Raw genomic sequence first — 21,746 nt, forward strand, 5'->3', positions numbered from 1 at the left:
TACTATTGGATGCATGTACAGACATTTGTTGTCCCCAGAGGATGACTCATCGGGACTTTTGGTGATCCTCTGACTTGTTTTCCAAAGCCCCACGACTCATTAGCAACAAACAACTGTTGGATTGATTGTCATGCAGTTTGTTACAAACATTTAGGATGAATGATTACAATTTTACAATCGCTAAACTAAGATTGTGATCATGGCGAACATCATACCTGCTAAATGTCAGCATGTTAGCATTGCCATTGTGAGCATGTTGCATGCAGAGGTTAGTATTTAGCTTGCACTTCCTAAATACTAGCACTGTCACTTTTTAAATTTTCATTGTCTTTCACCTCTTTTACTCTTTCTGTATTTTCTCTCCCTGCATTTGTCTCTCTTTCATGAACACACACACACACACACACACACACACACACACACACACACACACACACACACACACACACACACACACACACACACACACACATAAAACCTTATGCTGGCCCTTGTTCTCTTCCTCTACAGTGTATCAGAGAAGAAGGAGTGGTATCAGGACTTTTTCCAATCTCTATAAAACTTTACCATTACGAGGTGTTGTGGATAACGTGCATCTTTAAGATGTCAGAAAAATGTGGATCTGCCCCGGCTGCCCTCTCATGAAACCCTCACCCCAGGCCTCAATCTGTAAGAGACCAGAGAGAGATCAAGCATGGGAACGAAACCAGAGGATCTTGTTTAAAGTGCAGAAACATAACATGTGTTACAGAGTACATGAGTTCAGATAGAGATAGAGAGGTTACCGGTATGAGGCTTCACATGGGTTAACTTGAGTTTTAACAAGTGAAATCTAATTCCTGTCTTTGAACTTTAAAAGGAAAAAAAGTGTATTACTGGCAAAACGCTTGATACGCATCATCAACATGCTGGGGAGGATGATAAAGTTGCTGATCAATTTTTGTTGAGACAACAATTCTCCCTGAAAATGAATGCTAACACTATGTGACAAAGATATCTTAAGTTACACTAAAGACCACCTGTTGAACATTAGAAAATGTTGTCCTACAACTAGAAAGTATTGGAGCCTTGAGTTCCTTCCGTTTTTTACATGCTTTTTTTAAGCATTTGCATTGCTGTAACAGCTCTGGGGGCGGAGTTGAGCACAATCAGATGCACCTGACAGATTACACATCTGGTTTTTACTCGCTCTTTTACTTGAATTGAGAGTCTTGGTGGAGATAAAAAATAAAAAAAACACAATTTAAAAAGGTAAGAACCAAATATATTTACTTATTCAGACCGTTTATTGTTATATAAGACGATATACAGTATGTGTCACTGAAGCATGTAGTAAGCCAGCGGTCAACAATAGTCAATTAAGGAGCACATTTTTCTCCTGCAGAACATCTGTATAGCTACAGTACCTTCACTAAGTATAATGTGTTTCAATGTAATTTAGAGGCCCAAAGTTACATGGTTGTCCTACCCGGAGGTGGATTTACCAACTATTCAGGAAAAGCTAACATAGATATAAATTAAGAGAACAAAGCTAACGTCAAAATGATGTTAAGGGTGACATCAAGGTTTTTGAAGGGAGGAGAATAAGCCAGGAGTTTAAAGTCAAGGCCAAAAAATAGTTTTCCTTCCTTTTAGAGTTACATATATTTGTTTCACTACATTTCATTGAGATAGTAATGTATTATGCTGAATAATAAACTAAAGAGGCCAGAGACAAATTATCTTGCAATGTGAAATGCAACCGTCCACCATGACAGGTAGGAAACATTTTAGATGATAAAAGTGCCACAAAATGGACTCTCTCGAGGGCTACTAGTTTTCTGCCATAGCTTTGTTTTTCAAGACTTGAAATTACTTTAATGCGCTGCACTAATATGTGACCTTTTATTAATGTATTTTTGTATTTTTTGACTTCTATGATGGCTAAAAGGCACAAGAAATTTATCATGGCGCCTCAAGACCATGTCCAGAAATACAAAGCAACGGCCTGTCATGTTAGCCACAGAGCTGTAATCTACGCATGAGATTCTTTCACTGTGAGTGAGTTCCTTCCAAATGAATGGGGAGATATAGGTCAGTAATGTCATTTGGGAGGAACATACTCCCAGTAAAGCGCACGTTCTCAGCTACATGGGGGAAGTTGACTGGTCGAACTGGAGGATCTATTACGCTCGCATGGAGCAGCAACATTTGCGACATTGTTCTTTATACAACAGACTTCTTTACATATTTAGACGTACTATGATGACTTTGAAAGGGCTCACCCACTGGGTTCAATCCGCGGTGTTCATAAAATAGGTACTCTCTGTTTTGTTGGCAGAAATCTTCCAACAAAGTGTAACTCTGCTGTGATGAACATTCATTACGTCGCACTGTTTCATACTGAAAATGTGAAAAACATAGCTTTGATCCAATTCTACAGCCTCTGATTAAAGATGTCAAAACACTGGAGAGTTTTGCCTCTCTCCACTGAAAAAAAAAAAGGTACCCGGAATTTTTATAGTGAGGATGACCCCAAGATATTCTTGCATGGAAAGGAACTTTTTGAAATGCTCTGCATTGAGTTGCAATCGGACCCACAGAAGTTATCCGTCTTTGGTTTAAAGACAAATTAATCTCTTAACAGCCTACAGTTCTTTTATGCTTGCCACAATTTTTCTTTAGACATAATGCACAACATTCTTGAAGTTCTCCAGCTCAGTATGACATGGAGTCACTGTTGGAGTATTTCTCAGAAAATATTTTGTCAAAACCTGATCTGTTCTCTAGAATTCATGCTTTTGATTATGGGTACGTGGAGAGCAAAATCCGTCCTACAGGGATTATTTTGGACGGTAGCAGCAATAATATAGGACTCACTTCCATTCAGAATCTGTGTCAAGTAAGAAACATCCCTTTGCTTTTTGGTGACATTGTGCCGCCAGGAAACCAAAACTGGACTTTGCTGCTGCTTTAACTGCAAATAGCCAACATCACATTTTCTCCAATGGTTACACTAGGCTTGTGTGATTTGTCTGGGTTTTACAGAATAAAAAAAAGATATCTTTAGTCGACAGTGTTATCTACGTCAATGTGACTTTCTTGTTATTTATAAGCTCTTTGACATACAAAGGTGTATTTGTAGTTAAGTTGTGTTCACACTGCTTGGATTTATATTTCTGAGGGGAATAGAAAGATAAAATGCTAGTTTGTTTTAATGATTGATTATGCTTGTTCACTGTTAAGTCTTGTGGGCCAACGCATTTAAACTTATGTAAACACAGATAGTAAAGAGATTACAGCATTATAGTGTATTGTTGTATGCATACTAATGTATGCAGTGCATACATTAGTATGTGGTAAACTCTTGTTAGTAATTGTTAGTAATTCAAGGGATTCAGTTAATCCACAACCCGGGTCAGGGAAAGGACAAGCAGGAGGACAACCCACATGGCTTTTAACTGAAGATTAATTGAAAAACATTGAAAAAATTAACAAAATGTTCATTGGGATTTAAAGTATGGATGAGGGGGAAAATGTTGTGTTGCGATAAACAACTCTAAATCAAACTGAACCAAACACGAAGGAGGCGACCTAAAGACTCCTGTTTATGTAGGTGAGGAGCAGCACAGGTGTCCGTCATCCTGCTGATGGAGGAGGAGGAGGTGGGAGGTGGGTCCAGTCAAATCCAAACTGCACACTGCAAACTAACTGTTTGCAATTTGTAATGAATTGATTAAACACACTTACACATGGCAACATGTAGGCTAAAATCATTTGATGAGTTCCAAAAATGCTGCAATGGCAGACATTGGAAACTCAGCTGATACAGATTACAACAGATCAGGAGCAGCGGTGCAACCAGCTGCAGGCACAGCTTGGAAAACACAAGTTTACAATTTTTTAACATGGTTATGGATTCGGCATCACGGTTTAATTGATGTCCATTTAGTACATTGTGTGTAAAGTATTTGTACATAATGTGAGGGGCACAGTGACAGATCTCAACGTGTCACTTATCTGCGATGTGCGCTTAGAGAATATCATCATAACAAAGACACAAAGCCAAACCCTGAGAGGGCTTCTGTTGTTCCAAGTGACTTTCAAGAAGCCGCTGTTTGTCAGTAGCAGTGACCCAAAGAGAGGACTCCCCTGTCTGACCTCCTCCTCCAGCACTCTGCTCTCTCACTCAACTGTCTAATCCCTCTTCTATTCTGAGTCCACATCAGTCAGCACACAGGCAGAGGGATCTCCGAACGTCTCTTAAATTTCATCCAGGTCTGAGTGAAATGTCGAGAAAATCAAAGCACTAGAGTGAAGTGCAGCTCAGTTATAATAGCCCCATTTTAATTTATTATGTGTAAAAAATATATAGTGCCCAAAGTTTTCACTGCTGAAATCAACAAATGGCCTGTTGTGGTCTATACCTGTAAGGTACAGTATTTCATGAATACTAGATGTCACTGCAAATTATCTTTTATATTTAATTGTCATTATTTTTGCCCAAATTTGGACAAAGCGTGGTTGAATTTACACTTTCTTCTAAACCCCAGGCTACTTTTACATTTCACACAGGCGTTTCTATTATGTTGTTCACCCTATTCATATCAATGAGGGTTGAATGAATAACAGAAACGCCTCTCTGTTTAACAGCACCCAAAAATACATCCTCCAAATAATCATAACGTTGTCTCCTTAATAAAGGTCACATTCCTTACAGGACTGCATTAGTTTTAGCGAGGTGGACATAACAAACTAGCATGTGACGATATAATTTAATCTCATTATCCAGAGTACAAATCTAACAAAGACAGTAAAGTACTTAATAAGTTGCATCTGAAGCAGCCAAGGTGATGAATAATAAAAACAATGCTCTGCAGTATTTCCGTGACTATATCTCAACATTTATTTAGGAACTGCTTCATATTGAGATTTGGTCGTTTTAATGCTGTCGAAACATTGATAAACGTCTAAAAAGCTTGTTAAATCCCATTTAGCCCAGTTTTAAACTAGACATCTAAAAAAAATCAAAGCTTACTGAAAATCACAGACAGCAAAACCCTGCAGCAAAGACAACAAATACGAAGTCCCTGAAGTTTTCTTAACAAACAGAGCGAGTTAACAAGCCACTTCCCTAGTATGTCAGTCAGAGGGCTTTGAGCCCACTGCCGTCTCACTCCAGAGGATTTCCACTCTGCGTTCACCAGAGCAAACACAGAGGTCAAGATGACAACACATCACTTTTGCCGGTGACTAAAAGCAAACAAAGGAGACACGTGTTGGAATTACATGGAGTAAATATTTCAGGGGAACGCTTTCTCTCTGTCTGCTGTGGCTGTCTTGATATTTCTTGGACACACATCACATGTTGTAAACTATCTTGTTCCAGATCTCGGCCTCTGAGCTCACTCCTTATCCCTCCTTTTCCTCTCGACTGCACTCTGGACATGTGTGAAACATTTAACATCACAGAAAAACTCAGCTAGAAAACAGAAAAACATGAGCTCCCAGTCAACCCCCCCCCCCCTGATAACTGTCGAATCCTGCACCCAATTTACACCCCGCTTTGTTTCCTGCAAAAAATGTTTTTCTCCATCCAGCAGCAAATCTGCCACAGTGCAGAAACGCCTCCGTGCGCCGCCATAGAGATGGAACATTCCGGTCTTTTGTCCTCCGCTGGCTGTTCAGAGCAGCTGCTTCAAACCGGCCGCCCCTCTTTTATATCTCACCTTGTTGTTTGGGGGGGAATGACAGCGCGGCTCTCAGAGAACATCACGCACATTCCTTCCCCCTCCCCTCCTGATTGCCGCTCTTCTCTAAGGGGACGTGCACGTTGTTTAATGTCCACAGCCCACGGAGACAATGCCCCACTTGACCTTTGACCCCAGTGAGGAAAAGGCAGGCTTAATCTGATGTTGAGATCCTCCACCGCCATTGTCTGTAGGGCAGGGTACCCAGTATGGCTCTAGACTGGAGGGGGGGGGGGGGGGGGGGGGGGCAGTCACTACATCTGCACAGCAATGTGTTTGTCACATATTGCCCCCCCCCCCGACCTCCAACACACACAGAACCACAGCCCACCCAGGGAAGATGGCGCTCTTGTCTGCTGACCCTGTTTTCACCCTGCAAACTGTCACTCATCCCGCTATTCACTTTAACACCAGAGAGGACAACTAATGAGTCTGTAAGCTCCAGACCGCTTGTTTGTATTGATCAATAGCCAGTCTAGGTGCACTGTACCTTTAACAACAAAGGGTCAACGACAGTCCTCACTTTCAGCATTATAAGATGTCCGGCAAATGGCACAGATAACAGATACTTTCCACCTCTTAAAGGGATAGTTTGAAATTTTGGGAAATATGCTTAGTCATGTTGGTCAGTTAGATTAGCTTAGCATAAAGACTGGAAACCAGGGAACAGCTTAGCCTGGCTCTGTCAAAAGGTAACAGAAACACCTAGCAGCACCTCTAAAGTTAACACATATCTCTCCACTAAGAGTAAAAACAACAATACATGCTGGACAGTTGTTTTTAAACCGGGAGCATGAACTTCACTGGTGAGGACACGTTTTGTATGAAAGAACCAAAAGAGATGTATAACGTGTATGTTAGTGAACTTTAGAGCTGCTGGTAGGTGAGTCAGGCTAGCTATTTCCCCTGGTCCAGCCTTTGTACTAAGCTAAGCTACATTGCTTCGTATTTAATATATTCGTATTCATTGAATAGAAATGAGATGATGCATGAATTTGTGTTGTTTTTTTTTCATGCTACAGACCAAATTTCAAGCAGGAATACATTTAGATAATTTAAAGGTACAGTCCACCAAATATTCAGATTCATTTGACATTATAGAAACTGTTGATCTGCAATTTGGACTAAAAAGAGTAAAATTAAGAGTATGACTTTGAGACACAATAAGATTTAAAACAAGCACCATAACTAATATTAGTAATAGCAGTGATAAATTGCATAAAATGACGAAAAAAGTATTAGTAAATTCTACAACAAGAATTTAAGTTCAAGACATTTTAATTTGCCTGTTACTCTACACATCTTACAGTTCACACAGTTTATAAGAATAGATTAATTTGGTTAAACAATTTTACTGATCATTTTACTGTGTAAAAATACATTATCAATTAATTTTCCGCTTTAATAAGGTTGGATGCAGGAGAGCAAAGAGATGACACTGAATTATCCATTCATCTTACTGACAGTCATTATCAATCAGTATAATATATTATTTTCAGATTCCAGTAAATAATGCAAAACAAAATATAAGAGGCTAAAATGTGCTACTAATGTTTTAAACAACAGTATAGCCTAAAAAAGAGAGTTCAACAAACAAATACAAGGTTATTTTGTTTGGTGAATAATTATTTCTTATGTATATATACAACAAAAACACTGATAATACCACAGTATTTCACAGTCTGTGACCAGAACATAGCTGTCACGCTTCATTACCAAAACATTACCCATATGTGTTTATTTGAACCTGAACATCCAGATGTGTGACTCATGCCGTCTGGAAGTTGTATCGGAACAAAGTGAACAATAAAAAAAGAAATGAAATAACTTATTCATAGAACATAAATTATTTTTTCCAAATATTTACACATGGTACCTCTGAACATCAGTGCATCGCAGACAAAATTATGTATCTCCTCAACAAAAAAAAGTAAACTGGCGAGAAACCCTGCGCTTTTTTTTTCTGGTGAAATATACTGTCGGTGGTTTAATGTGATTTTAAAAAAAAAGGAGTTCACATTCTCTCCAGTACTCGAGGACGTTCCCTGAGTCGTAGGCTATGTCAAGTGCTGAAAATCTGCTTTCTAATCTCGGCAAAGATAATCACTGAATACGTCCACTATGGGAAAAATGTTTACCTGAACTTTGTCTTTCAGTTTCTATAATAATAGAAGAAGAGACGGGAAAAACAAGTGTTGTCTTAAATTAAAACAGATTGACTGTGTTTGATCATAAGAATCTTGTAATAAATTTGGACTCAAAGTTATCACGGACGATTACATTGTTGGGCTGCTTTGACGGTCGGGGGACTTCATATTTTTAAGGTTTGTGTACTCTGGTGTACATTGTACCAGGATTATTTTGACTACTTTTGAAAATGAACTTCAGTCTGAATCTAACATCACATATATTAAATGTTCCTATTTATGTAACTCTTCATAGTTTCTTTACTAGCAGTCCATAAAAGTTAAACATAGTGCCTGTGTCCCAAGGGCCAAAAAGTGACACCAATTTTTTCATAATTTCACAAGAGTAAAATATGAACTTTCCTTAATTGGGGGATATTTAATGTGTCTCTTTTTAAAGGAAGGGTTCAACATTTTTGGAAATGTTTTGCTTTCTTGCTGAGAGTTAGATGAGAAGATCGATATCACTGTTGTTTCTGTGCTGTGAGTATGAAGCGGCAGTCTGGAGGCGGTTATCTTAGCTTAGCATAAAGAGTGGAAACAGGGGGAAACAGCTAGCCTGGGTCTGTCCAATGGTAACTCAATCCACCTATCAGCAACTCTAAATCCCATTAATGAACATGATATATCTTCTTTGTTTAATCAGTAAAACGGAAGTTTAAAAATGACAGGTTTTGGTATGTGCAAGATTTTATGCTAAGCTAAGCTAACCAGCGGCTGACTGTAGCTTCATATTTAGCATACAGACAGGTGAGTGGTATCAATCTTCTCATCTAACTCTCTACATGAAAGTGAATAAGTAAATTTGCCAAAATGTTGAACTATTGTTTTCAACTTTTTCTTGATTTGGTGACAGAAAAGGTTTCAACATGTCTATCTTATCGTATAATCATGAATCTGCAGTCACTGTAGTGTTTACGTGGCAAGAACGTACAGAACAAAATAAGAAAACAAACGTCTGAGGTATTACACTTGACCTTGTTGGGTGCATGGTTGGGAAAAGCATCGCTAAGTTTTCCTTATTTCAGGTGCAGCCTCGTCTCCACACGGACTGTAATGCTGTTCAGTTTCCACTAACCAGAGAGCCTGACGAACAAGGAAGCGGTCAAGGTGAAGCACCACTACTACTACCTACAGCCACAAGACTCGACCACCATGTCCTCGTACTGTTTGTAGACCACATTGTTTCCTGAGTCGATGTAGAGGATGCTGATGGGGCTGAGCTTGGACGGGGCGCAGCAGCTGGGCGGCATGTTGCTGGGGTTCATTGAATTCATCAGAGTCTGGATGATGGCGTGGTTGGTGGGCTCCAGGTGGGAGCGCAGGGGGAAGTCGCACACCCCCTCGCAGTGGTATGCTTCATAATCCAGGGGGGCGATGATCCAGTCGTCCCAGCCCAGGTCTCTGAAGTTAACATGCAGCGGCTTCTTGCTGCACCGGGATTTGGACTTCTTGCCGTGTCTCTTCCCGTGGCGGGTCTTGGACGCGGCCGTCCTCCTTCTCCTGCTGGCTTTGGCACCAGGGCCCCTCTCTTTGGCCTTCCTCTCCAGACCCAGCAATGCTCTCCCTTCTCTCCTCTCACTGAAGAGGGTCTGCCTCTTCTTAGACCTGGTGAACACCACCAAGATGGCCTTCTTCTGCTGGGGCCTGCCGTGCCTGTGCAAGCCCAGATGGTGCAGGTCCAGCTCCCTCTCCGGGTTGTCCAGCATGACCCTGAGCTCCAGGCAGAAGTGCTTCCCCTGGCTCAGGTGCTGCTGCTCTTTGAATATTTCCCACACGTCCAACACTTCCCACTTCGGCCTCTGGGAGTCCTGCAAGTCCAGCGTTTTGGAGTCGAGCAGCTGCCGGTCGTGGCAGGAGAGGAGCTGGACGTCGACGGGCTCTGTTTCCGATATCCTGAAATTCCCAGACACTTTGGTGTATATCCTGAGCTCAGCTCCCAGCACCTCCGCCTTTTTGGACAGCGTTGAGACGTCGAACAGATACTGCTGTCTCCTCAGAGGGAGGAGTGGGAGGTCATCTGTGAAAAGCATTAAAGCAAGCAGGGTCAGACGCATTCTCACGGGGACGATGTGCATACCACAGAGATGTGGAATCTGACAGGAAAAATCCCACTATTGTCTGCACCAAATTAATGTGGGAGACAAAGTATGAGTCATGGGTGTTCAATCAATCCTACCTGCAGGCATGCAAACAAACACACACACACACACACACACACACACACACACACACACACACACACACACACACACACACACACACACAGTTGTGTTTCCATCACTTTAGAGTACATTACATTGACTTCCATTCATTTTCTGGAGATTCATCCTAACCGCCACTTGCCTAATTCTAATCTAATCCTAACCTTAAACCAAGTCTTCACCCTAAAATGTAAGGATTTACGTTATGAGGACTCGCATCTTGTCCCCAAAGGTAAAGTGAGTCCCCAAATTTTGTAAAGAAAGGTATGTCCCCACAACATGAGCAATACAAACACACGCGCGCGCGCGCGCTGTAAAGCCTTCACATACCTTGTCCACTGTCCACAAAACTCGCAATGGTGTTCGCAGCTTTGGAGGAGCGGAAGAAGCTGGCGTTGAGTCCCAGTCTCTCCGCCGTGGAGAAGGTCTTGTAAATAGACAGCATGTAGTCGTGCGGCTCAACGGAGTCTTTAGAAGTCGCTTTATTGTTTCTGTCGACGGACGGCGGCGCGTAAAACTCCTTGAAATATTTAGAGGCTTCTTGTCCATCAAAGATCCTCGACACCTTGCTGCTCTTCGGGGCAGCTGGAGGGGAAATAGCGAGAGCGTGAGAGCCGGGGGTCTCCCAAACAAACAGCAGAGCCCCGCAGAGGGAAGCGACGTAATAGAGATCCATCCTCTGGTCTCGTCCCGAATCAGAGCCGGAGCCTGAGCTGTGGCCGGGGAGGGGTGGGGGGGACCACGGGCAAAGCCGGAGCTGAACTCTGCATCCACTCCGCAGCAAGTGGCTGCTCCGCAAAAGTGCGCACAGCTCCGGAGGACAGGCGGTGCAAAAGTAAAAAAAATAAAAAGGAGGGGGGGGGGGGGGGTACACGCCCACATTGTGCTGTTATCGTTAAACGGAGGGCGCAAATTAAGGCTGTAAAACTAATTGTTCCTCCGTCGGCCGTCACCTCCCTCCCCGGGGAGGCAGATGTGCGCTGAAAGGACGCTCTTCAACTTCTGCTGCATTTGTGTTTTTTTACGCAACCAAAATGCCTTTTTTTGTCTCAGTTGTATAAGTTTTTCTCTGTTCAAGCAGGACTCAATATGCCACCGCAACTGTGCCTCAGTTGAGGATGAATTTAGGATATACCACGGGGTCTCTCGCCCTCTAGTGAGGCGCAGACATATCGCCCTGCTGCTGCCGCACAGGAACCGCTCAGCCAATCAGCTTCATTCAGCACCATGGACAGAGTCCTCACTCCGCATTAGAAAAAGGACCGGATTAATAAAGAAAAACACGGATGCAATGAAGATATGTAATCGATGACAAATAGAATTTATTTAAAAGAGAAAAAAAATCAGCAAAAAAATGCAAACTTCATACCTTCATCTTGTTACAGGGTGGAGTTAAGCACCTATTGCACCTGTTTTACAATAGAAAATCTATATCTGGATCCTACACCCTGAGAGTAACCACATCAAACAGACATTTAGACATAATACAACAAAGAAAAGAAACAGAAACATACAGTCTTTGCAGCGAGCAGGGGTGGGTGCTTTGGATTTTTACCGTAGTTAACGATGAGTTTTGACAAACCATAACCCTATCCGTATTCTTTAGTTTAATTCTAAGTGAAAATTTAGCCCAGAAAAAGAAAAGCCAGCCATATGCACGATATATTTAAAGATTTCTTTTTTTTTGTTTTATTCAGCAGACTTGTTCATGCCAAGGTGTTGAGGTATCCTTCATAAAAACCCTCTCAGCTTCACAGAACTATCTAGCAAATGGGGATGCAGTCCGAGCAGCAGGCCACAGCGTAGATGACGCTGACCAGGCACAGACTGCCAGCAGACACGGCGGTGCTGGAGCTGAAGACGCTGTTGTCGGTGGTGCACTGCGGCCCGTCTGTGGTCGGCGGCGTCTGGGTGGTCGGGTTGTTTTTGACGGAGAAGGCGCGAGACTTGGCGCCCCACTCCTTCAGGGTGAAGACCATGGTCAGGTTCTCACCTGCAGGGAGAGGAGAAGCCATTGTTGTGATGATTCGTGTTGCATGTTTTTTTTTAATGGCTGCTCGCTCAGCGAGGATGCACCACAGTGAATATTAATGATGTGTCATAATGTAACACAAATATAGTCAGTTTACAATTGTATAAAACGGAGAAAAGATGCAAATCCTCATGTTTGAGAGACTGGAATTAGAGAATATTTGGCTTTTTCTGCTTGAAAAAACAAACAAACGATTATTTCTCTGTTAATTGACTAATTATTTTAGCTCTATATCCTGAAAAGCTTGATTTCCTCTCAGGGGAGGAGACAGTTAATAAAGGTAAAACTAAAATGAGGAACAAAAACCATCAAGAATCTAGCAATTTTTGTAGGACTGATTTTTAAAAGTTTGACGCAGACGTACCGCTGTCTTGAATGGACAGGTCGGTGAAGTTTGCCCAGCAGGTGCTGAACAGGATGGTGGTGTTTCCTTCAAGTCCGCCTACGCTGCTCCCACTGGCGTCCTTCAGGCTGACTGTGACAGCGAGAGTCGTCACTCCCACAGAGACACAGTTACCCTGCGGACATCGGCACAAAAGAAGCGTCTACTTTAACACGGTGTTGATTCTTCTTGGTGTGTGTCTCCTTCACTTTTCCAGAGATTAGTCTGCCATCCTATAATGTTTTATTTCTGGTGTCAGCTCAAACCTGATGGCAATAACTCCACTTTTGTCTCATCCTCTAGATGAGGAAAATTCAGATTCAGCAGCAGCTGTGCGGTGCCTCACCTGCTCGTCCACAGCCATCAGACTGGGCTGCTGGTGCAGAGGACCCACAAACTCCCCGGCTATCGGCTCCTCGATCAGCAGCAGGTCGCTCACGCTGGACACGTAGCTCACCGTCGGCTCTTCCCTCGTCACTTCTTCCGTGGCCTCCTGAGATTTCAAAGCAGAAAACCACGGAACCAGTGAGCACTCGTGTAAAGCAGATATTTTTTGTGTAGTTTTTACTATGCAGATGTTGTCAAGGTGAAGTCTTGACGATCACCTCATTCCAGCTGGGGTCAGATGACGGAGGAGGAGGAGGGATGACGCCCATCGAGGAGACGTTGAAGCCGATGGACTGACTGAGGTTTCCGGAAACGGCTGCCTGACCCAGATCATCAGCGATGTTCTTCAACTGCACAAAGTCCTCCTCATCTGAGAAGACGAAAGGGAACAGAGAGCTGTGACAAAAAAATCCTTGATTTGTCGGGCAGTTAATAGACATTCAAACAGGCTGTCAAACAAATTTCAACACAGAAATGAGACTTCTTCTCCCACCAACCGTTGGTGGTGTTGGTGGTTTGCTGGACCGGAGGTTTCTTGATCTCCACCTCCACCTTCAAGCCCGTGGATCTCTTCCTGCGCCGCGCGCCTCCATCCTCCCGGATGATGTTGGTGATTCGGATCATGTTTGGGGGAACTTTGAGGAACGTAGCGAGGTTCTGAATCAGGCTGTCTCTGAAGAACTCGTCCTCGGTCATGGCGGGCAGCTCGAAGGAGAGGAAGAGAACCGGGGAGGTTCGGATCTCCACCGGTTGGGAGCCTCTCACCACGACCCTCAGCATCTTGTAATCCGGGTCGAAGTAGTTGGTGCCCAGAGTGGCGTTCAGCTGGGGGTCGTACTGACCTGGAGGGATAAAAGAAATTTGAACAGACTGCTGAATGAAATATGATTTTGTCAAATTCAAAGGCCAATGATCTAGCCTCCTCCACACACTATGTGATTACGCCTACAGCAAAAAGACACTGGACATGGCTACCCTGCTTGTGTAAAGCAGGAGTACCTGGATAGGTGGGCTTCTTCAGGGTGTAGTCGGTGTTATCAGAGTTCCACAGGACGTTAGTTGGAGCAACCAGATTGTTGTCAACATACACGTCCAACCGCTGCGGCTTGGAGTAGAAGACCGACACTATGATGCTCTGCAGAAATCAAAAAGCAACTCTTAGTGAAAAGTGAAAAAGAGGACCAGACGATTTCTTTTTTTAAATTGAAGAGCTCCGGAGGTCACATTGAATGAATTCTGCAATGTAAAATGAAGCTGTTGACAAATATCTAGTATGCTGACCTCAGATGGATCAGCGTTGAGCATCATGAGGCGAAGTTTCTGAGGGCTGACGCTGGTGAAGAAGACGTCGAAGGAGCGACCGGTGGCCACGATGCTGTGGAAGAGAGACACTCTCTTCTGGCAGGTGTAACCCGAGCACCAACCGTGATCCTGAGGACCTGGATGCACAGACACACAACCGAATCTACGACTTTCTCTTGTTTTGTTTTTAACTGATTTTTGAGAGACCATTTTGATTCTTTTGGGTTTTAATGATTTCAGAACTATAGGACGCAACCCACCGTTGATCAGATCCAAAAAGCCGTCTCCGAGCACAGCGACGGGGGACAGACGTCTGGTCTCTGTGTCAGAGTCCAGACTCTCAATCACCAGCATCCTGTAGTTCGGCCCGAAGCACTTGTAGCTCTGCCAGGAACTCATGTACGTGCAGCCTTCCCTGATCACACCTGAGGAAAGAAGCAACACGACATTTTGTAAAACAAGTTTTATTTTCTGATGCACCTGTCAGCAGAAGCGTCACACAGGATAGTAAAGGAATCATTTTCTGCTACTTTTCCTCATCTTTTACAATAAAACTTGTGACTCTCTGCAGAATGTTTACCGAGCTTGAAACCAATAAGCGAATGTATTAATTTGAGTTTGGAGTGCAAATACTGAACCTTGAATTTAAAGAAAATGAGTTTGTGGAATAAATATAGAAACACGACCACGCCTGTTTCACTTGTTAGCTGAAACTTGTGTTTCATCGTGTTACTTCTTTACCAGCTACGATGGCATGTTACCATTGAAGGTAAGGTTTATTAGTTTTTTTTATGGAGCCGGTAACATTCTGTGAACAAACTCTGATATTCTCTGAGATTATAAAGTCATAAATTTGCAAGAAAAAACTAAATCTTGGAGAACTTCTGAGAAACTTGGAAACCACAGATGCCACCATTAAACGCTGCGGTAACGTGAGCCGCAGGGTGCAATGTACATTATGTATCTACGTATCTTGCAGAACAACATTCAGACTAAATTCCGCTAAATTTGTCCCTTTATTCTCAGAGCCTTTTCCTCATTAAGTTTTTGATGGCAAATTTACGACTTTTTATCTCGGGATATCACCGATGGTCCTAATACGCCGTCGTAGCCAGCTGCTGTTTAGTCTTTACATTTTAATTTTCATTAATACTGAACTCTCTTCCCTCCATTAATCGAGTTACCTTTGTGTGGAGCGATCTGGTTCACAGGGATGCGGCTGCCGTTGGGGAAAGTGAGCATGACTTTGGGGATGCGGTAGTCGCCCAGCCCTCTCCTGGGATCACCTCCCCACTCGTACTCGGACTGAGGCACCACAGCTCCCACTGCGCCCAGGAACGAACCGTCCAAGTCCTTCAGCAGGCTCTTCTTCTTCGCATCGCAGTCCATGTCCACGCAGTCAGCTGGGTTCGCTTTACTGAGGCACAAAAACATCTTGTTATCCATTTCATTTGATCATGTGCAAAACAGCAGACAGTTGAAATCAAAATCCTATACCAACTGTTTAGAGTTCAAAAACATTGGTTTTGTCAGTTTAAATCCTCAATTAAAGCAGCAGCACTGAATCCATTTGGCTCAGATGAGCTGCCAAGTGACAGAAGACTCACTATGTCAACATATAATTTTTACAACTTTGAAGACATTCTTAGATTATTGTTTAGGCCTGGTGTCTGTTGATGTGCAATGATTTACCTCACGTCGGGCCTGTGGATGAAGACTCTGGCCTCCTCTGTGCTGTCTATCAGCGTTATGCCTGAAACCTGCACAGGGTGCTGCAGGTCCTCGTTGATCGGGTTGGTGATAAACATGAAGTTTGTCTCGCTAGAGCAGACCGTTTTGAAACCGACGAACGTCGTGTCTGGGAAGGTAGGAAGAGAAAAGAGGAATATGCTCTTCTGTAAATCGTTGTGAAGATTGTTTTTAATGGCAAACATCACTAGAGCCTGAATTCACCCGTGACTTTCATCAGTCCTTTGATGGCGTTGTAGTTCATGTTCAGATGATGCGGCTTCTTTGGAGCCGTGTTGTGGCCAGAAGCAAAACTCGGCCAACAGATTCCAGATCTGCCACCTGTAAAAAGAGGAAGGAGTCACAAACCCTGGATTCTCTTAAGTTAAACCAACCTGCGGTTATAACACATTTATAATGATGTTCAAATTCTTGGTTGGTTAAATTAAATGGTCAAAACAACAAAAATTAGAACCTCTTTTTTAATTCATTCAAGATCTTCAAGTCGAGGTTTCAATTTTTCTAAGTCTAAATCTTAAGAGTTATCAGCAAAAATTCGCACTGAATTGAGGTGTTTTGGCAGCATCAGCTGTACCTGTGAGAGGTCTTGGGGCTCGGTGGGCGTCGCTGTTGACCAGGTTAAAGTCACCGCTGGGCAGAGTGGCTGAACAGTTGAAGCTCGGGCTGCTGCCAACAATCAAGGCATTCTGGGGAAAAAGACGAGCAGGAGGAATATGAGATCTGTCAACTAAGTGATATGTGATAAATATGAGAGGAAACAATGAGTGAATCACCTGAACGTGTACGGTTTTATCGGCGTACGTGTGGGAGAGAGAAGGGGGAGCGTAGACGAAAGGCATGACGCCCATCCCGTTGTCCACCAGGGTCACGTTGGAAATGATAACACTCATGGTGATCTGTCAGGGCGAGACGAAGAAGGAGATGAGGACGCGATCAGTTGTCATTTCTTGTCAATCATCCATCTAGATTGAGCTTTTAATCATGTGGCTCCTGTTTCCTCAGGATCCCTCAACTCAGCTTTTATAGATATTTGCCAGATATATTTCTCGAGTAAACATAAATGTTTTTACACGTAGATACGCATAATGTATCCTAAAAAGAGCAGAAACAGAATGAACTTCAGTTTCTTCCTCCAAACCTATTGCATATGAGTAAAGTTGATTTTGACTCTTCCTGACCCTTAGCATCACTTAACCTCGAGGCCCAACTCCAGTCCGACTGTTGCTTTGTGGGCAAATTAAGCACATGGATGAATGTGTCAGAATGAGTAGAAGTATTGGAACCTGAAAGTAGACGCCGTAGTCAAAGCTCCTCCAGATGAAGAAGCCCTGGATGAGGCTGCAGCCGGGCAGACCGTCTTTGTTCAGATAGACTCCGAACAGACCGCCGTGAGCCTCGTTGTGGATCCACTTCTCATTCTCGTTCAAGTAACCTGCAGAAATCACGGAGGAGAAAAAAAAAAGCTTTAAGGATATCGGTTCTGGATCTTTCTCCACAGTCTAAGTAAATGTCGGGCCGGCTTTGATTTCAATCGTTTCCGTTACCTGGACACGGTTCACCGTCGATGCGATAAGCGACTCTCTCGTAACCTGCCACAATGTTATGCTGCAGCACCACATTTGTCCCCTCATTGACCTGAACACAAAAACACAGTACAGATCATGAATGCAGCAACAGATTTTTTTATAGTATAAGCTGTTTATGTTGTACTCTTGACAGTTCGGACCTCAATGGCAGCGTTCCAGGCGTAGTTGAAGGGCTCCTCTCTGTCTTGATACGAGCCAGGCCACAGCGTCATCATCACCAGGTTCCTCCTCACTGTTATCTTGTCGCCCCAAATTCTGATACCTGCACACAGGGATGCATCTCAAGACTTTAGCGCTGGGGAAAATCCTTTCACTGTTAAACTTCAATTCAGTTTGGACAATCTGGCCAATCGGGTGTCGATTGTGAAGCGTTAATAAATCATTTTGACTGCGTATTGACGTCAACGTGTTTACCTTCCCCCACAGTGTGGTGGACGATGTTATCGTCAACGTTCAGACCCTCTGTCCCAAAGACTCCGATGGCTGGGGAGAAGCCGTCATGGAAAGCGCAACCCTGAATGTACGAGTCTTCTTCTGAAACCTTTCAACACAGGAAAAAAACGATTCATCTAGCTTTTTTTTTCAAATTTAATAGATACATTTTATTCTGCTGTATTTAAATCGGACTAAATAGGACTACTACAAGACCGATCCAATCAATCTCCATCTTCATCTATTTCTCCAACATGCTGGAATCTACTGCTCAATCTGTGATCAAATCTAAAAGTATTTTATTAGAAATGTGTGATGGACAAAATCTAGATTTATGAATTAGTTCATTTTCAGGTTTTAACATGCATCCAATTAAGAGGACTCTTCAAAGCACCTTGAACGAGCACATTTCTAAGTGTATGTGTCCTCCAGCATAAAGTTTGATTTAATATGCATGTAGTCCTGTAGTCCTAAAGCTTTAGTGTGTGTGTGTGTGTGTGCGCGCGCTCATGTTGCTGTACCTCTCCCAGGTTGAGGAAGGCCACAGAGTAACGAGGGTTGGTGTAGTCGGTCCAGCCTTCCTGACCAGACCGGAAGAACTCCACGTTCCTGATCTGAGCCTTGCCTGTAAAACATCACACAACGAGGTGGTGTTGTGTTGTGTTTGTGAATGTAAACTAGAAAGGTGCACTTGATGGATCATAACGGATCAGGTACACAATTGATCTGCAGATCCTCTGGCTCAAAATGAGACCAAACTTCTCTACTGTCTACCTCTCTATACATCTATGCGCTTCATCATGTTGACACAAGGAATAATAATATAATCAGTAAGAACATGGCTGATGATTTATGATGCGTCTTATATAAAACAATAAATTTGTTTTAGCAGATAAAACTGGTAATGGGTTTGATTCAACATTTTTTGACGTCAAAAACTATAATTAATAATAAGATCCTCGGTTTGTGCTGAGTTACAGATGCAAAGATCTGGTTTCAAAAAAAGAAAATGGCAAAAGACATTAAGCCCATTCCATCATCAGTGATCCTTCCAAACAGAAAACTACAGCTGAAAATCTTGAAATCACCCTGAGAGGCACAAAGGTCTGAACTCCAGCTTAGTGATGATGTTACAGCTGATTAACACATCCAGTCTGTCAGAATATAAATCCCATCATATACTCTACTTACCTTTGTAGTCGACTCCAGCCCAGGAGTAGCTGCCCACTAAAAGTCTGGCTCCGAACGACTCCGACATCATCTCCGGATACTCCTCACCGATGATCTTAATGTTCCTGGTCACGAGGCCGACATCAGCCGCCAGAGTGTAGGAGAGCGACGTACCTGAGACGGAGTGAGTCTCACCTGAAGACGGAGAGAGAGACTGAGGTCAGTATCGTCCATCTGACACACTCCTGAAAGTGCTATGAAAACCATTTAAGGGGATTTAAGCAACACAATAAAAAGCACACCACAATATTATACACATATAGTATCTGGAAACAAAAGTTCAAATTAGATCGATCACATCAACTTTTATTCAATGGCAAATGTATATATGTATAAGGTAACAACAAGCTGAATATCTAGTGAGACACATTAGCAACATGGATATTAAATCAAATATTAATGTCACAAGTTATTGCAGTGTCTAGACGCTGAACTGACCGATGTGAGTGTGGGTTAACGGCTGGTTCAGGGTCAGGACGCGGCCATCTGTTGACACGGCGGTGATCTGGAGTTTTTCTGTCTCCCACGCGTTGTAGCTGGTGGTGGAGATGACGACCTCGTCTCCAACCTGCACACAAGCCGACATGTCAACAGGTGGCTGAATACTAGCGTTCGCAGTAGTTGTACTAGGTTTTACTCTAAACTTAGTACAGACTTAAATGGACAGTTTGGATTTCTTTTTGAAGTGGGGTTGTCTGAGGTACTTATCCATAGTCAGTGATGGCAGTCGACACGCGCCCAGTTTGGAGAAACAGACTGGAGCACCGTCACAGGACTTCAGTGTTTTAAAGGGTTAGTTTGGATTCACCAAAGTCAAACAATAACACTAACTAACTAACTAACCGACTGAGGCAGCGGTAGACCAGCAACTCCTATGTTCTGGCAGGTAAAATTATTATATTTTGTTTCTGTGGCTGTGAAGAGAGCTTAGATAACGGCATCTGTTCCCTGTCAGAAAGGGCTGTCTGATGGCAAGCTAGAGCGGTAAAAATATTATAGATATGGCGACTTAAACTGATATTGATTTTTTTTTAGGTGTTTAAAATACGTCCACATTTGTACATTGCTTTGCTCCCGTGTTAGTACTCCTGCCTGTTCTCCAAACTCCACCTACTGTAGGTAATACTCTTAAAATGGATAAATATCTCACACAACCACACTTCAAAAACATCTGAACGATCCTTTTTGTCACACAAACACTGAAGGAAACGTAAAAATAAAGCACTCTGACCTGCCAGTCGACAGACTGCGACAGGGTCAGAGTATTGGATCCAGCGTCAGCGGTGGAGGCCAGTTTGGTGTGGTAAACGTTGTGAGGTTGTCCATAGAGCTCCAGTGTACCGAACACACCTGTGGTACAACAACAACAACAACACACACACACACACACACACACACACACGCACACGCACACGCACACGCACACGCACACGCACACGCACACGCACACCGAGTCAGTCCTCAAACACTTGACACCGTAGAGTACGTCATTAACTTGGTGGCTATATAATATATAGCTCTGTTGTGAATCTTCAATATATAGTATATATTGAAGAACAGAGCATTAAAAGCTCAGTCATCTGTTTCATGGAGCACAGTCATAGCATTTTATTACATTTTCACACAATCTGAAAAAGTTTGGACTAAAAATGGAACTTCATTTCAGTATTTATAAAAAAAAGAAAAGAAAAAAAGCTGACTTCATGAATAAAATAATTTCATATAATTTGTAATCATTAGATTTGACGTAATCCAGTTGTAGCAGTACACAAACTCCCCGTGGTTCCTTGACTACTCCAGTGGTATTAGATGCTGTATTAGACCCCATTTATTTCTTATTCTTTCCCCTCTCTCTCATTTTCGTCAAAATAGTTTTTACATACATGCACATAAGTGTGTCTGTGTGTGAGTAGAAGTATTTCATGTAAACCTGTACTACTTTTCCTGATGAAAAAAATAAATAAAATAGAAATAAAATATGTGGAAGGGTCCACACGTACAGTATGTAGTTATATTTACAGCATACAAATTACAGCAGAATATTACACAAAATATTGCAAATATATTATTAAATATATTACACAATATGTCACAAATTTATCTATAATATGTGGAAAATATATGTAAGAAATACACTACAACGTTGAGTTGTTTCTGATGCCGTATTCTTACCCAGGACTTTGGAGCCCTGGTTGGGCCCGTTAGGCAGAGGCCAGTCCGGCGTGCGGTGGTTCCCTCTCAGTTTGATGTGCAGCTGACCTCTGAACGGCTCGTCGTCCCACCCTGCAATCAGCCTGCCGCCCTGAAACAGCCAACATCACCTCACTGAACATACCGATCTGTGAGTATCTGACTCTTTGCAGAGTATTTTGACACTGCAGTATTGCTACTTTTACATAAGTAAACGGTACTATACCAATACTGAATGCTGACTAGTTTGAAGTAGGTGACTTCTGTTCGGTCATGGTACTGATGATATTAAGACATAAACTGACATCCAGCAACACAACAAGCAGAAGATGGAGAT

At 42.8% G+C, this 21,746-nt stretch overlaps 2 protein-coding genes across 2 annotated transcripts in view; both read right to left on the reverse strand.

The window, feature by feature from the left end:
• Positions 1-6,989: 6,989 nt before the first annotated feature.
• gdf6b (growth differentiation factor 6b) lies at positions 6,990-10,795 on the reverse strand. The gene is made up of 2 exons (XM_068710562.1): positions 10,450-10,795; positions 6,990-9,935 (listed from the first exon to the last, which is right to left on the reverse strand). The coding sequence occupies exons 1-2, from the start codon at positions 10,793-10,795 to the stop codon at positions 9,043-9,045; spliced, it is 1,239 nt and encodes a 412-aa protein (XP_068566663.1). The 3' UTR covers positions 6,990-9,042.
• Positions 10,796-11,419: 624 nt separating this feature from the next.
• The window catches only part of pkhd1l1.1 (PKHD1 like 1, tandem duplicate 1), a 40,720-nt gene continuing 30,393 nt past the window's right edge, over positions 11,420-21,746 (reverse strand). Inside the window, exons 55-76 of the mRNA XM_068710924.1 lie at positions 21,392-21,521; positions 20,451-20,569; positions 19,658-19,787; positions 19,181-19,354; positions 18,511-18,614; positions 17,972-18,098; positions 17,698-17,819; positions 17,516-17,606; positions 17,255-17,403; positions 16,745-16,867; positions 16,546-16,657; positions 16,176-16,292; positions 15,915-16,080; positions 15,407-15,639; positions 14,483-14,647; positions 14,202-14,359; positions 13,920-14,055; positions 13,418-13,762; positions 13,139-13,290; positions 12,880-13,026; positions 12,516-12,669; positions 11,420-12,112 (exon numbers count right to left, since the gene is read on the reverse strand). Of these exons, the coding sequence (XP_068567025.1) occupies positions 11,883-12,112; positions 12,516-12,669; positions 12,880-13,026; positions 13,139-13,290; positions 13,418-13,762; positions 13,920-14,055; positions 14,202-14,359; positions 14,483-14,647; positions 15,407-15,639; positions 15,915-16,080; positions 16,176-16,292; positions 16,546-16,657; positions 16,745-16,867; positions 17,255-17,403; positions 17,516-17,606; positions 17,698-17,819; positions 17,972-18,098; positions 18,511-18,614; positions 19,181-19,354; positions 19,658-19,787; positions 20,451-20,569; positions 21,392-21,521 (3,384 nt within the window). The 3' untranslated portion in view covers positions 11,420-11,882. The remainder of the gene's footprint in view (positions 12,113-12,515; positions 12,670-12,879; positions 13,027-13,138; positions 13,291-13,417; positions 13,763-13,919; positions 14,056-14,201; positions 14,360-14,482; positions 14,648-15,406; positions 15,640-15,914; positions 16,081-16,175; positions 16,293-16,545; positions 16,658-16,744; positions 16,868-17,254; positions 17,404-17,515; positions 17,607-17,697; positions 17,820-17,971; positions 18,099-18,510; positions 18,615-19,180; positions 19,355-19,657; positions 19,788-20,450; positions 20,570-21,391; positions 21,522-21,746) is intronic.

This window comes from Cebidichthys violaceus, unplaced genomic scaffold (assembly GCF_023349555.1).
Source record: "Cebidichthys violaceus isolate CVI_PGR_0920_01 unplaced genomic scaffold, fCebVio1.0.p SCAF_16, whole genome shotgun sequence".
Lineage (NCBI taxonomy): Eukaryota > Metazoa > Chordata > Actinopteri > Perciformes > Stichaeidae > Cebidichthys > Cebidichthys violaceus.